The 17,197-nt window shown below is 29.9% G+C and overlaps 1 protein-coding gene across 3 annotated transcripts; it reads right to left on the minus strand.

Moving 5' to 3' along the window:
* Positions 1–917: 917 nt before the first annotated feature.
* Positions 918–6,836, minus strand: LOC111381501. Of its 3 annotated transcripts, XR_002700353.1 has the most exons (8): positions 6,327–6,836; positions 5,069–5,128; positions 4,628–4,876; positions 4,191–4,267; positions 3,582–3,658; positions 3,256–3,388; positions 2,125–3,152; positions 1,585–1,716 (listed from the first exon to the last, which is right to left on the minus strand). XR_002700353.1 is itself a non-coding variant. In XM_023005288.1 (7 exons), the coding sequence occupies exons 1-7, from the start codon at positions 6,769–6,771 to the stop codon at positions 1,561–1,563; spliced, it is 1,197 nt and encodes a 398-aa protein (XP_022861056.1). In that variant the 5' UTR covers positions 6,772–6,836; the 3' UTR covers positions 918–1,560. The 3 variants fall into 3 exon arrangements, 2 of the variants coding, with proteins under 2 accessions (XP_022861056.1, XP_022861057.1); XM_023005288.1 differs by lacking the exon at positions 2,125–3,152 and having other exon boundaries at positions 918–1,716; XM_023005289.1 differs by lacking the exons at positions 2,125–3,152; positions 5,069–5,128 and having other exon boundaries at positions 918–1,716.
* Between the last annotated feature and the right edge of the window lie 10,361 nt (positions 6,837–17,197).

Genomic DNA, 17,197 nt, shown 5'->3' on the forward strand with positions numbered 1-17,197 from the left:
AAAATAATCAATGACACGAAAACTCTACTACAAATATTAAATCACCATTGTTATTGTTATTTTGTTACATGTGGCTCTTTTTATCGATAATATTATTATTTCACTTTTTATTATTTATTAGCATTACAATGTTAACTAAAATTTTAAAAATATGTTTTTTAATTATTGCTGACATAAAAATGTGATTAAAAGATTTAGAGTGTGTTTGATTACAAGCATAAAATTTGTATTAAAAGAAAATAAATTCTAGACAATTCAATTGTCTATAACTTATTTGTATGAAAATTATTAATTAAATATATTTGGTTGATTAAGTTTTCAACTTAAAAAATGTCATACTTGTCAATTTTTTATTGATGAGAGTATGAATTCCTTGGAAAATTAAATGATACTCCCCCTAAAAAAAAATATTTCCTTTGATTTTGAGAAAAATATGATCACGTGATCAAAGTAAGAAAATATTTTTCTTTGATTTTGAGAAAATTATTTTGAGTCTTATTTAACCCTATTTGACAACCATTATTCTAGAATTATTTAATTCTCATACTCATTTTCAATCACATATTTACATAATAAAATATTTTGCACATTAATCCGAAACTTTTTTTTGCCTTTTAACTCCACATTTTCTAAAAAAAAAAAATCAATATCCAACACTTTATTTTCTCAAAATAATGGGCATCAAGCATGGGCTTAAAATGTGAAAGCTTCGGAGGAGCAGAAGAAAGAAGTTGCTCGTTTCTTTTAAGAATTTTAATTTCACTTTTTTTTCCTATTTAAAATAAGAATCCAAATCTATTTATTATCAAATAAAACTTCTAATTTTATAGTTTAAAATTGTGTTTGATTTTTTTAAGACCCATTGACTGTAAACTTCTCCCGCCCTATTATTTTCACCCAGCTACAAATTCAAAAGGTGACATTCAACTAAGTTTGTTACTAAACTAAATTTTCATCTCGTTTATTACATTGAGAGGCATGTTCCTTCATTTGCTAGCATAAATCATATTTACACATTTGTACAATAAAATTTTCATCTGTACAATAGGGTACAATTTCACAAGATGTCAGGTCTTGGCCGCTTGCATTCCAGAGAACTCTGCTCCTGAGTTCTCTTACCATCAAGAAGCTAAGCTTAAAAGTAACTTCCGAAAAACAAGTAGAAACATACTTTACTGAGAAGTCAAGCTGAGCCGAACATCCTCTGGAAACACGCAGTCAGGACAGTAACAAGGTTACACACTTCAGTAAGATTTTGATGCATAAAGATATCTTTTGCAGCGAAAGTTTCGGTTCAAGTCTCAATGAATAGATCCTTGTAGACGGGCAGACGTCCCCAAATCCAAAACAAGGCCATCCATTACAGTATGTAAACAAGGAGCGCCAATGAAGAGCACATGGAGCCTGTGTTATGAAACACTGTCCGTGCATCCAGTTTCTCAAGACTGAGGTCCCAACAGGTTCTTAGTTATTTTCATTTATAAAGATGTAGCTGCCTGGGAGGATCTGGAGTCCTCAGAAACTCTACCTAATCTTATGCGACGATGAACAAAACACAGTTCATCGAATAGAACACATGGCTTCCTCAATTCTCCGTATGACTACACTCAGATTGCCTCCATTTTCAAGAGCTTTGACAGCAGCATTGTGAGCGTGTTTATGCCATTTGATCAAATTGTAAGATTGCAGCACCGACCAACGTGCTTGATTTGACATCTATTGTAAAAAATGTCCCGTGTCAGAGTTCATACTGAAATTAACGTTTACACAGAATTCGCAATCAAACCCCTTGAACTTACAAGCAACTAGCATTTAGCTATCACGAGTAATGAAAATTGGCAAGGAGAATTCTTTATATGACGTTCCAGTCAAATATTTGTCCAAATTCAAAGAAATAAACTTGTTTGGGAGAGATTTTTCCAAGTGAAAAATGAATTTTTTAGAGAATGTGTGGTCAAATAGTAAGGAAAAATTACGGGACCCATAAAATGTGCTGTTGAAAATGAGTAGGAGAAATGTTTTCAAAAAGTCTCTCTCAAACAAGCTCTATATTTTCGCTCATTCACAATAAGCTGTAATGTATCTTCTCTAATAAAGTCATTTTATACATAATTCCGAACATACCTGCCTAAACTGTTTCCAATCCTTTCTTCTCAACTCATTTCCCAAACCCTGGCCTCTACTAAATCTGAGCTGCCTCTACCATCTCCAAAACCACAATTACCAACACTAGATTTAGCACCAAACATTGCTTCCACCTTGCAGGCTCGGGCCTTTGATTACCCTTTCTCCACTCACCACCAAGTGTCAACACCATTTTCTGTTTCCATCATCATCTATTGGTTCATATCATCATCTCTAACCTCAGCTACAAGTTTTATCATCATTGTCTCCACCTATGCCATGAACCATTGCCTCCTATCATGGCAATTGAATCATGACATCCCCACTAGACATCACCCAATCAGCCCTCTACCTTATTCCATAGCCCTCTAATGATGACTATAGGGCTAGCATAAGACTACCAAAACTTACAACTTCCTATTCCAATCAGCAAGATGATAATTTGGGTCCTCACTCATTTACGTGATCATCAATGATAAAGGAATTTGAATTTGAGCATCAGGCTGACAAAAATGTGAAAGTTGTCTGGAGTCTCTGGACAACATTACGATAGGAAGGGACTTGGTTGATGGTGGTAAGAGTTCATGGGATCATTATTGTTTTGGGTGGGTAATCACAGTGGTGAACAATGCAGTTGCAAATATAGTGGTATTCCAGTAGTAACAGTGTGGTAAATGATGTTCAAGATTGGACGTTGTTGAGAATATAAGTGATTTTCTTTTGTTTTCACCTCTCTGTAAAAAAATAAATAAATAAATAAAATACAATTTCTGGTAGCTTAGTGGCATTTCACATTTCTTATTTATTATGTTTGTGAAAGAACTAAACCAAGGACATGTTTGAGAAGTGTTTATAAACGATTTAAATTATAAAAAGATAGAAATGAGTGGAGGATAAACGGATAGCATTTATGGGTCCCTCAAAATGTGTGGATAAAAAGTGGCTTGAGTGTTTATAAACATGAGCCAAACATAGGCTAAAACATCCACTTGGAATGGAGAGCAACTGGACCCTAGCAGAAGTGTCTCCTGAAAATTTATAATAATTGTGGTATGTAATTTACCCAAGAAGACGGCCTGATTGTTTACTTCCATTTTTTACCAAAGGAAACAGTTATGATCAGAAACAAACCTGTAAAACAGAGAGTGGAGGTTCCAGAAGAACACAGATGCTCCTAAATAGATTTTCATCATTTTCTCCACCCTCAGCATCTCCATAGACGAGAGCTTCAGCTGCAATCCCAGCAAAGAGAACCATACAATACCTGACATTTTCCAGCAATGCAAAATTTTATTAAAGGAATTGAAAGTTTACACAAGTTCTAGCAAGAAAAGATTCACTACATCCACTCGAGCTAAAATTCATTGCTTTTAAGCATTAGATAATCTATTTTAAAAATCTAAAAGTGACGCAAAGAACGCTTGGAAGCAACTTTGACTAGAACCTCGCACTACAACCTGTCAAAGGCAGTACCACTGACATGGCCTTCAGCAAGCTCATTTTGAAGTTTCTCATCCCAAAACTGAGTTCCTGCCTGTAAAAGCCACGTCCAGATAAATATGAGGCCACGAAAAACACAACCATGATCATCAAAACAAGATATTGACAGGTAACAGAATTACAGAAACATAAAGAGAGCTCAAAATGAATAATTTTTTATCCAAAAACAGTTGTCATAGAAACATGAGTTTTCAAACATCACTCGTAAATTATTTTAATTTCCTGGGCAGGGAAGAAAAAACTCAATATTGGAAACTAAATTCTATCTTGTATGACTTCGCTCTTCAAAATGGCTTCAAGACAAATGATGGCAAAACAAAATTCATCTATGTTGAAATTAGTGTGTGTGTCAGTGAGTGTCTGCTGATTGACAAATTATAAGAAACAATGTTCCTCTAGGAAGGAAGAAGCCTAAAAGAGCAACAATAGGTGTGATGAACTTAAACAAAAGAAAAAAAGTGAATCAAAAAATTGATGTCAGCAATATAACACTAAGGATTAAGCTAAAATAATGATAAATGATATCAGGAAATATGACACAACAGCACGTGCCAGAGTAGATATACCTGTCCCTGAATGCCCATTTGCATTGCAACGATTGGGTCTAAAATTACACCTCGAATTGGACAACCCATCAGGTATGCTGCAAATTCAACATCTATGTTAAATAGGAGATCAGAAAAACAACGGCTGTTTCATCCTAGAGTCAGAGTTTTTGAGTATGCATTATATTATTCCCAAGCATAATGTAAACCACAACAATGTTCTGCTATTATTTCTTTATCCAGGCTTTTGGGCAGACTGCAGAGTATGCAGGTTATAAGTGTATTAGGAATCATGTCATAAAGCACTAAAAATGCATTCTAGGTATCATATGCACTGAAGTTCCTAAAGGTGGCCCTTAATTTTTAACAAAGACAGTAATCATTTACAGCTGGAGTTTTGACATATTTTGCTTGGCAATGCAGTACTATTTCAACAAATTGTCAGGAATATAGCTTACCTACAAGAAGATGACCAGCTTCATGAACTAAAATGCGGCGCTTATATGGAGGCCAGTAACTTGAGATTTGGGCTAAGCATGAACCACCGAGAAAAATAGCATCTAACATGGCTAACCCCAATACTGCTGCTAGGTTAGGTCTGATATCTATTCCTTGACTCAGAAGAAAAGACACTCCAGCAAACATAAAGATCGAAACAACACTAGAGCTTCCAGAAACACCCCACTTTTTTGGTGAAAATTTTGACACTGGAACAGGAAAATAAATAGAGGACAAATAGTAAAGGATGTTGATACAAATCTACAAAACAGTATAAAATCTTAACCGCTTCAACTAAACACAGTAAGAAGAAATATTAATTTATGTAAATGGTAAGAAGTGACTGGTAATGCCTCTGAATAGGTTGTGTAGCATTTCCTATCTCCATGTAGGAATTGTACCTTCTAAACCAGTTGAAGTCTTCAACACAGTTGGTGTAACTTCTCTTGGTCCCTCTAATACTGCACAAGACAATTATACAAGCAGCTTCCATAATGCTCTAATGATAGGTTTATGCATTCAGAATGACTTTGAGCAACTAGTGCATTACACATGGAATAAAATATTTGGTGTTGGAAAGTAAAGATATACCAGAAAAAAGCAGAAATCCATGAGATCGAGTATTTGAATTCATCGATTAAAATGCTATAGTAATATTTTTAACTCAACAACATAAAGGAAATTGATAAGAGATGTTTTCACCATTATCTCACATAGAAGTTATGGTAAATTAATAATTTCACTCGGTGATAGAGAAACCATTCAGTAACTGAATCTCCCCACGTCACATAATGTGGAAGATCAACCCAAGTAGGCCAACAAAACCAGTCACCCTACGCACACTCCCTCGCACAAGTGGAAAATTTTACCACATGGCCAGATTAGGCATTGAAGTCCCGGCTGATCATGTACCAAAGCCCAAGATATCATCTGTTTGATGCTAGGTTGCATGGAAACTTGTAATATACTATGGAAACAAAAACTTTTAGGAAACTGAAAAAGGTTTCCTACTTTTTTATTTATTCTTTTATAGAATTTGGAAACCTTGAGGAAACTTATGGAACCTTTTGACTAGAATATTTGAAAATTTAGATTAAGAATTGCATATTATTATGGACCTTTTATGGGTTTCAACTAAGTATTAACTTAATTCCAAGCGTCAACTATATACTTACCTAATTTTGTGCTCTAATTCGTATAATACGGTGAAATTAACAAGTTAGAACAACCTAAATGGGTGGCAAGATAATAATATGCAACCAGAGTATATTGAATAATATATTTCGACCACATTGAGGAGAACTATGCTTCAAACCGGTTTATAAGTAGATAAGTAGACGGTGTCTAAGTGATTATAAGCTCACAAGTCGAGTCCTTAGTTAGGTCACTGGTAGCCCCGAGTCTACTCGGGTCCATTGCGTACGGGGATCATCGGAAGGGCGATACCGATCATTGCAATCACATTGAATTGGAGAGATCTTTAAATGGTTAAAAGAACAGACAAGCCTTATATTATCTATGCGAGACACAACACAATTAAGGTAGTGACACAATAACAGCTCAATTGTCATCAAATGCAAATCAAAGCACAAAACATTCACTATAAACCATACAAAGTGTAGAACAATTGTTTAATCCTATGAGAAACAGGTAAATTACCAATATTGCGGAATTTTCCGAAATTGGGCAAGAACCCCCTGTCTTTCAGAAAAGCATAAGCACTACCCACAAGCATCATGTCATCAGCATTCAAGCACGTGTCCAGAACCTCCCAATCCCTATCCGATCCAAACAAACCCAACTCACCACCCGATGACTGGGTTGACTCAATCGAAGAATTTTCAGATTCAATGGGTATATCTTTCAATAATCTGAGAGCCTTGGCCAGGTCTTTATGCTTCACCGCCTCCTCGTATTCCTGCCACTCCCTTAGAACCCTGGTTCTGGTGCGTGCACAATCCTTTCTGGTTCCAACTTGGGCATGTGCTGAAAATGGAAATGGTTGACATATGATAGAATCATTTGGGCGCGTAATCCCATTGTGTGGAAGAATGAGAGCGTTGATTGTCAAGTGTAGAGGAGGGAAACGGGATGATCCAGCCATTGGAGATTTTTTATTCTTTGCCCTGAGATTCCCGTTTGCTAGAGAAATTATTTCGTTACAGCATGATTGGCTATAAAACGATTTAAGTAACTTTATCTCCCCATATATATATTTTGGTAACTGGATTTTTAAAACTTTTTTCTAAACTAATCTCCTTTTTGTGCATTGCACAAATTTTATATTTATTTTGATTTTATTAGCGTAAAATTTTTAGATTATACAAAAAGAATTTGAAAATAAGAAATGTTTGTTTGATTCTCGTCTTTTGATCGACTGTATATTTTATATCACGATAATTTATTTTTATTCTTATAAATAAGTATAATGAATGTTGTAATTGTATATATGTCAACGATAATTTATTTTTAATTATTTTTTGTATTTTTTATTTAATGTAGATGAAGATTTTTTTTATCTGATATTACAAATAAGTTGTAAATTAAATTTCGCAAAATGCTTTTCTTTAACAACTTCGATTCGAAAAGCTATACTTGTAGTTCAAAAATAACTTATGCAGTTGTAAATTGAAAGAAAATATCCACATACACAAATATTTAAATAACAAACTCAAGTTCGCACGTAAAATAATTTGAAGTGGCACTTATTGGATAACTCCCTTGTTGGTGTAAGAATTAGAGCCCTAACAGCAAGCCTATTCTTCGAACGATACAACAGTCACTTCAAGTTTGGTAGGGCAAAATAATTTAAAAAAATAATAATAAATAAATTTTATTTGAAAGAGAAAAGAATTAAAAAGAAATTTAAATAAATTGATAAAAAAACCAATTATTTATAAAGTAAATTTTTCAATTTTAATTTTCAATTATTTTTTACATAGATTCACATTGTCACTCTTACACTATATATATAATATAATAATATAAGAAAATAAGTTGATTTGAAAAGGTGTGGCCATAGCGTATGAAAATGGAGAACAAAAAAGTACAAAAAAAAAATTTGAACCGAGACCACACTATATATAATTTTTTTTAATTCTTTTCTCTTCAATTTTTTTTAACCTACAAATAACATTTCCTTAAAACTGAAAAATTAAGTTTTGTTTGGAAGAGAAAAGAATTAAAAAGAAAAAAATAATTTATTTTTTTAAGAAAAAACGCATTTGTTAACACATACGTTTAATCTGTGTTTAACTATTTTCGATATTTATTTAGATCATTCGATATCTCTACGATATAGTTTTCAAAATGAGTTTCGAGAGAATGTAAAATATTTATCAATTCGACTATCGTATAATCGTTGATGAATTTTTAAAGTTAACTTGTTATCGAAAATTTTGAAATAGTAATAAAATAATTGATTTTTTAAAGGAAAAACGACTTATGCATATTTTTTAACACATACGTTTAATATCCGTTTAACTATTTTTGATATATATTTAAATCATTCGATATCTCTACGATATAGTTCTCAAAATGAGTTTCGAGAGAATGTAAAACATTTATCGATTCGATTATCGTACAATCGTCGATGAATTTTTAAAATTAGCTTGTTATCGAAAATTTCGAAATATAATTTGAAAATGCCTACTTTAACGTCCCATGACATTTGCTATGATTGACCGTTTCACACACCGTTAACGACGTGCAATATTATGCCGCGAGTATTTCAAAATGATATTAAGAATGTAATATTCGAATTTCGTTAAATATCTCGTAATGAGTCTGAAAATGAACACAAAAATATAAGTAAAAAAAAAATCATTTCTCTCTCTGTGCACGGAGACCATGGGTCTTCTCCGTGCATGGAGTCTTTTGGGCCTCCGTGCACGGAGTCCTCTTATTTTTTTCCTTCTTTTTTCAACAAAAGATAATACATCTTTATACTATATAAACTAACTATAGTGATATACTTAAAATTTTGAGTTAATACTTAATCTAAAGTAATATTTAAATAAATTTAATTTAAAAAATTTAATATTACTAAAAATATTACTATAAAATTAAATATTGTCTGAAATTATTAGAAATATCCAACTACAATGATATAGTTTTTTTTTTTTTTTAGTTTTCTATATCTATAATAATGAAAAAAAATCCATGCATTCTATGCATGGAGGAACGCGTCGTTTTTGCTCCCCATTTGAAAAAAAATGAAATTTTAAATAATTGAAATTTTTTTTACGTCATATCGCATAATTTTTTTGAGCAAAATGATGTGTTGAGAAAAATTTTGCGAAAAAAATAATAAATAGCAATAAAAAATTGATTTTTTTAGGAAAAAACGATTTATACACATTTTTTAACACATACATTTAATGTCCGTTTAACTATTTTCGAAATTTATTTAGATCATTCGATATCTCTACGATATAATTCTCAAAATGAGTTTCGAGATAATGTAAAATATTTATGATTCGTACAATCGTCGACGAATTTTTAAAGTTAACTTGTTATCGAAAATTTTAAAATAGTAATAAAATAATTGATTTTTTTATGAAAAACGACTTATGCGTATTTTTTAACACATACATTTAATATCCATTTAACTATTTTTAATATCTATTTAGATCATTCGATATCTCTACGATATGTTCTCAAAATGAGTTTCTAGAGAATGTAAAACATTTATCGATTCGACTATCGTACAATCGTCGATAAATTTTTAAAGTTGTCTTGTTATCGAAAATTTCGAAATATAGTTTGAAAATGTCTATTTTGACGTCCCATAACATTTGTTCTGATTGACCGTTTCACGCACCGTTAACGACGTGCAATACTATGCCATGAGTACTTCAAAACGATATTAAGAATGTAATGTTTCGACTTCGTTTGATATCCCGTAATGAGCCTGAAAATGAACACAAAAACATAAATACAAAGAAAAAAAATTATTTCTCCCTCTGTGCACGGAGACCTTTTGGTCTCTTGGTCTCCAAGCACAGAGGCCAGTCCTTCCAATTTTATTTTATTTTTTTATTTTTTTTTGTTCCCTCTGTGCACGGAGATAGTGTCTCCATTAGTCTCCATGCACGGAGGCTTTTGCTCCGTGCACGAAAATATTTTTTTTTTTGTTGTGTAATTTTACGTTATAATTTTTTTTCAATTTAAAATTCTCTTTAATTCTTTTCTCTTCAAATTTTTTACTTACAAATAATATGTTGTAAAAAAATTATATCTCATATTATCTCTATATATATATATATATTTTTTTTTATATAAAAGTAATTTTTTTCTTATATCCCTACTATATATATTCTAAATTGTTCACATTATAATTTTTTTTAAATTTACAATTCTTTTCTCTTAATAATTCTAAACAGAAACTTAGATTTGAGAATTTTTTTTCTGTGTAGTTTTACGTTATAAATAATAGTTTTTTCAATTTAGAATTATTTTTAATTTTTTTTCAAATTTTTTATTATTAATCAGTATTTTTTAATAGTTTAAGATAAAATTTAATTTTCTAGTAATAATTTAATATATAAAATGATTAAAAAAAACATATTCATTCCGTGCATGGAGAAAAAAAATTTTCGCCATACCACATAATTTTTTTAAGCAAAATGATGCATTGAGAAAATTGTTGTGAAAAAAATAAGTAGTAATAAAATAATTGATTTTTTTAAAGAAAAAACGATATATACGCATTTTTAACACATACGTTTAATCTCCATTTAACTATTTTCGATATTTATTTAGATCATCTGATATCTTTACGATATAATTCTCAAAATGAGTTTCAAGAGAATGTAAAATATTTATTGATTCGGCTATCGTACAATCGTCGATGAATTTTTAAAGTTAGTTTGTTATCGAAAATTTTGAAATAGTAATAAAATAATTGATTTTTTTAAGAAAAACGACTTATGCGTATTTTTTAACACATACGTTTAATATTCGTTTAACTATTTTTGATATCTATTTAGATCATTCGATGTCTCTACGATATAGTTCTCAAAATGAGTTTCAAGAGAATGTAAAATATTTATCGATTCAACTATCATACAATTGTCGATAAATTTTTAAAGTTAACTTGTTATCGAAAATTTCGAAATATAGTTTGAAAATACTTACTTTGACGTCCCATAACATTTGCTATGATTGACCGTTTCACGCACCATTAACGACGTGCAATACTGTGCCGTGAGTAAACGATATTAAAAATGTAATATTTCGACTTCGTTTGATATCTTGTAATGAGCCTGAAAATCAACACAAAAACATGAGTATAAAAAAAAAAGAAAAAAATTTATTTCTCTCTCCATGCACGGAGGCCAGTCCTTCCAATTTTATTTATTTATTATTATTTTTTGTTTCCTCCGTGCACAGAGAGATTATTATTATTTTTTTTTTGTTGTGTAGTTTTATGTTATAATTTTTTTTTCAATTTAAAATTATCTTTAATTCTTTTCTCTTCAAATTTTTTACTTACAAGTAATATGTTGTAAAAAAAATTCTGTCGCATATTATCTCTATCTTTTTTTTATATATAAAAGTGATTTTTTTCTTATATCCCTACTATATATATCTATATCGGAGTGGGGGAGGAATGGAAATTGCGAAAAAATTTATGTCGTATATTATTTCTATTTTTTTTATATATAAAAGTGATTTTTTTCTTATATCCCTATTATATATATCTATATCGAAGTGGGAGAGGAATGGAAATTGCATGTTGCAGTAAAATCAGAGGTAGTGTATAATAAATAAATATATATCAAGCAAACTGCGTCGTTTTTGACCTCAATTGAACAAACAAAAAAAAATGATACAGTAAAGATGGATCAAGACACTGTTGCTTTCTACAGTGCCCTCACATTCCCCTTTTTATATAATAGGGATTAATTAATTAACTTAGTTATTTTAACTTTAATCAATAAAATATTATTATAAAATTTACTTATGACTTATAAGTTACAACTATTACAGTTAATAGTTCCAATAGTCATTGAACGTATATATATAAAATCGTTGTACGTTAGTCACTGACATACCTTCCATCTCCATCTTCTAACGAAATTGATGATGTGGTTGACAGAATGCACATGTGACATCCCATCATATCGTTAAACCTTGAGATAGTCGAATTTTAGCAATTGAACTTTGACCACTACACGTTGAAAAACATCTTCTATTACTCAATATGAATTTGGATTTAATTAAATATTTGTTTATTTTTCTTTAAAACGAAACTTTTTAATTTTTATACTCATTTTTAATCACATTTATACAATAAAAATACACGTTAACTTAAAAAAATTTCCAATTTTTTAACCACCAATTCTCCAAAAAAAATCAATATTTAAAACCTTTTTTTAAATAATGGCCATCAAAAAGGGGCTAAAATTTGAATTTAATTTAATTTCAATAATAAATATATTTTTCTTTAAAACAAAACTTTTTAATTTTCATACTCATTTTTAATCACATTTATACAATAAAAATACACGTTAACTTAAAAAAATTTCCAATTTTTTAACCACCAATTCTCCAAAAAAAATCAATATTTAAAACCTTTTTTTAAATAATGGCCATCAAAAAGGGGCTAAAATTTGAATTTAATTTAATTTCAATAATAAATATATTGTGTGTTTCATTGCAATTAGTAGTCACTTCTTTTGCACGATTTTGTAAAACGTCTTCTATTGCTAACAATAAATTTGGATTTAATTAAAATTCGTTGTTATGAATTTAATTTTATTTAAAACAAATTCATTGCATGTTTTTACAATTGTTCAATACTGAGTTGAGCATTCTAAAGCTTGAAAAGGGTGAGGTTGATTGTTGATGCTTGTGTGCACTAACATTTACACGGATTTTTAATGATGTGGCATTGAGGTGACTTTCCCCTGTTTGATGAATATTATTTGGAAAAAATAAAGTTTTTTATGGTAAGTTTTTGGAGAACGTGTGATTAAAAAATAAAGAAAAATTGTTGATTTATATGCATGATATTTTATTATGCGAATGTGTGATTGAAAATGAGTACGTAAAATAAAAAAATTTGGACTTTGTATGAATGGATCTACGTACATTCTTGAAGATGCAGTGAAAATATTGGTAATGGTGTTTTCCACGATGCCATGATCGTCACAAAACATGAAAAAGATCGACTTCATGGTTATTTGGTCAACTTCGTAGTTTTTGATAAAGCACCTAGGGGTTGGTTCTTCGTGTCAGCTCTAAGCACAACAAGGTGGGGGAGTCAATCGGTCGATCAAATAACGTACTTATTCAATCATTTTAGACTTTAACATGTAATTTATTATTGTGAAGGATTTTACATGAGTTAATGAGAAGATACATATACCAGGTAGACCACCACTAGTATCGACAAGATATGGATACAATAAAGAGTTATGACACGCAACTGGCGACCGATAAAATGACATTGCAACTTGATCGACTTCATCTAGAACATGTGGGTCAATTAGTGAAGTAGTAGTACTCCTTCTTGCCCCTAAGTTAGTTTTAATGTGGTACACAATATTAGCATTTACTACCTCGGTCGAATGGGATGTCTACTCGATTGAGACTCATGTGTCGAATGGGATGGGTTTCACTCCATGTTTTAGGTTGTTTTTAAAAATGTTTTACAAGTGATTACTCGATAGATGTCATTGACATACATATGCGAGTTTAACAATTGTAAAATCATCATTTATTATTAGCCTATTCAAGCCTCATTTTAACGAAGAATGCATTTTGAAATTGTAGATTGATAGAGAATATGAGGTTAAAAATGAGAAAAAAATTTGGATATGCTTGTAATATTATTTTATTGTAGAATGTGTGGTCGAAAAAATATATTTTGAAAATAATGAAAATCAAACAGAGCATATATACATTTAAATTTGTACACAACATGTTTGAAATTCAAAATAAACTAGATAGTTGATGGGTTTGAGAAACACGCGTTTAATTATTTAGTTATTTCTTAACCTTTCATAGGGTTTAATGCGACCCAGGAAGTACTAGATCACATCATGGTCAACTTTGTAAGCCAACTTGGATATTGAATATTTACTCAGAACCGATTTTTTTACTATTTTGTCTTTTTTTTTTTCCATTAAGGTGAAAATAGGTTTTGAATCTTTAGCACAATTTGTATATAAGAAAGAAATTTTATTAGTTATATCTCATTTTCGCGTATCAAATATGCACTTATGAAGTTATGAGACATGTGATGGTGAACATTCTTAAATAACGGAAAAGACTATTTCTGAATAACTATCCATAACATTTTCTTGTAACCACCACAATCTCACATTGCATGAGGAAGAAAAATAGGACTAATGTATAAGTGAAATGACCATTACTAATTGGTACGAGGCATTTCGGATGAAAACTAAAGAAAATAACCGTGTAGCTAGGTTCAAAGTAGACAACATCATACCGAGTGGAATTTGACGACGCTGGGACACTTAGCAGACACGATTCATTATCACACATTGCAGGGAAACAAAATTAATTTCAAAGTGAGAGATTTACCCAAATTTGTGCGAGACCATTCGGGTGAAAGCCCAAGACAAAATCTACGGGCTAAGCCCATAACAAATAATATCATACCAGTGGATCGTGATGTAAATACTTCTAAACTCTGGTTTGGCCCCCATTTTTTGAATAAAAATGAATGGAATATTATTTTTTTGAAAAATGAACGGTTGAAAAGGAATGAAATATTTTTCATTTATGTGTAATGTTATTTTATCAATGATTGTGCGGTTAAAAATAGGAGAGAGAAAAATGAAATGAAATTTAATAGGGGCCAAATATGGGCTAATTTTACACTATCTACAAAATATGCTATCAAAGTATTTTTCGCATGTTATATTGGATTAAATAAAAAACTATGACAAAATAAAATTTTAATTTCGAAAACTATGTCAAAATAAATTTTTATTTACTTTTCTTCCTTATTATGTCATCTACTGAACAATCCTCAACATGATTGATCTTCATTATGAATGACGTTACTCAATAAATATTACAAAGAATAGGGTAAATAGCAGAGAACATCTCTAACTTTTCATGTCAGTCATATTTATTTTCAACCTTTTTTGGGACTACCATATCTCCAACCTTTTTATACAGCTAGTGTCATGCGTCTAAATGAATGATTCTCGTCCATTTTTCTATTAGTCAAATTGAATGGTATATTCAGAAAATAAAAAGGCTAAATGATCATTCTGTTATGATTCTAAACTAAAATGCTCAAAAGAAAATATAAAAAAAAAAAAAATTTAGGAAATATTTTAAGAAAAAACAAGAATGTAGAATTATTCTTGAGGTATATAACCCCAAACATAATGGACACCCGGGCGTCTGGTGTCCATTATGGATACCCTTATGTGACCTCCTATGTACCCCAAGAATAATCCTTTTATTTGTGCGTGTTTGAGCCACATTATTTTGAAAGAATGTATTTTGAAATAGTAGATTGATGAAGAATGTGTGGTTAAAAAATGAATTTTTTTTTTGAATTTGCATGTAATATTATTTTACTGAAAAATGTGTGATTGAAATGATATCAAATCATTATTTAAAAAAATATATGTTTTTTTGAAAAGAATGCGACTCAGGTGAGAATCATTTTTCCTCATTTCCTTCCTTTTCTGGCGTCAAAATGGGTTGTACAACCAACTCATTTGGGCTTCCCTTCTTCTAGTTTTTTTTTTTAACTATTATTTATTTATCGAGTGTCTTCTTCTAGTTTTTTCACTTTGAAAAGAAAGTGCTTGTTTGTGCCCCATTATTTGCGAATAATGTACTATGAAATAGTGATTAATGTCGAAATGTGTGGTTAAAAAATAAGAATTTTTTTTAATTTACGTGTAATATTATTTTAATAAAAATGTGTGGTTAAAAATAAGTATTGTAGAAAAAATAATGTGGGGAATGGTAGATAAACAAAGCCAAAGTATTAATTCATTACTATCTTAAAAGAGCTAATATGCCATTTACTATTAATTTTTAAAGTATTTTCATTTCCCATTTTGTCCTCAAACAATCAACAAAATCTCTACTCTTTTTCAATATGTCATTTACTATTCATTTTTGAAGTATTTTCATTTCTCATTTTGTCCTCAAACAATTAACAAAATCTCAACTTTTTTGACCAATCACAACTCTCACTATTATCTTAAAAGAACGAATCAGTTGGTTAATGTTCATTTAGGACGTATTTAGGTGTTTTCCATTTTATCCTCAACTCCCTCGCAAAATAACTCTCATACTAAGGGTCTAATAGCTTTTTTGCATATAGACAAAATAACAAAAATCAAAAATAGTGTGCTACATGAATTATTTGATTTCCCGTTTTGCCTGATTTGAATTTTTAGGTCTAAAAAAAAAGTTGAAAATGATGTAAATTATATCGAGAAAATTGTCGCGAAAAAATAATAAATATTAATAAAATAATTGATTTTTTTAAAGAAAATGGATCAGTTATACGTTTTTTTTAACACACGTTTGATGTACGTTTAACTATTTTCGATATTCATTTAGATCATTCGACGTGTCTATAATATAATTCTTGAAATAAATTTCGAGAGAATATAAAAAATTTATGAAGATTTATGGCAGTTTTTTTTAAAAAAAAACTAAATAAATCACCCAATGCAAAATTAAAAAAAAAAATAAAAAAAAAAAATAAACAACAGAAAAAAGATATCAATCACCCAGTAAAAAAAATTTGGCACTGAGCATCATTTTAAAAAAAATGCATCACAGAGCAAATTGCTCCCGAGTACCAGGAGCCAATTAATATCTCCGTGATGCATGGAGTATTCTCGTAATAATTTTTTTTCCATTTTTTCTTGGTGATTGATTTTTTTTTCTATAAATCTATTTTATCCTTATAACGTGATACATAGTATGTTGAATCATATATATTGTTTATTTCTCAAAAGCAGTTGCGATAAATCAAAGTAAAACTTAACACAAGGTTGAAAAAAATTAATACTTGGTTGAAAAGATGTCAATTAATTTATTTGATGATATTAAATATTTTAGATGTATATAAATTTTGGAGGATTAAATCAAATATATTAAAATTGGGTGATTAAATAAAAATTTCAACCACATTTAAATGACAAAATATTATATTGTGACTCGGCTTGTATTTGTCTCCATTAAGTCCTTCTTCTTCTTCTTTTTTATTTTTTTTTATTTTTCTCTCTTTTATTTTCAATAGCAAAATCTTTCATAAAATAATATTACATATAAATAAAATTTTTTCATTAAATCGATTGAAAATTGAACAATAAAAAAAGATTCAATTAATTATACGATTCAATTATATTGAATATAGTTATCATCAAATATGTCCTTTAAATGTAAAATAACCACTAAAACTAAAATAATATTTAATATATAGATTATGAGCTCCAAATTTGGTTTTTAATCCATACATCAAGGGAGCATTTATCCTATCTCGAGAATATACATTTCAATTATAAACTAGT

This window comes from Olea europaea, unplaced genomic scaffold, assembly GCF_002742605.1.
Source record: "Olea europaea var. sylvestris unplaced genomic scaffold, O_europaea_v1 scaffold2316, whole genome shotgun sequence".
Classification (NCBI taxonomy): Eukaryota; Viridiplantae; Streptophyta; class Magnoliopsida; order Lamiales; family Oleaceae; genus Olea; species Olea europaea.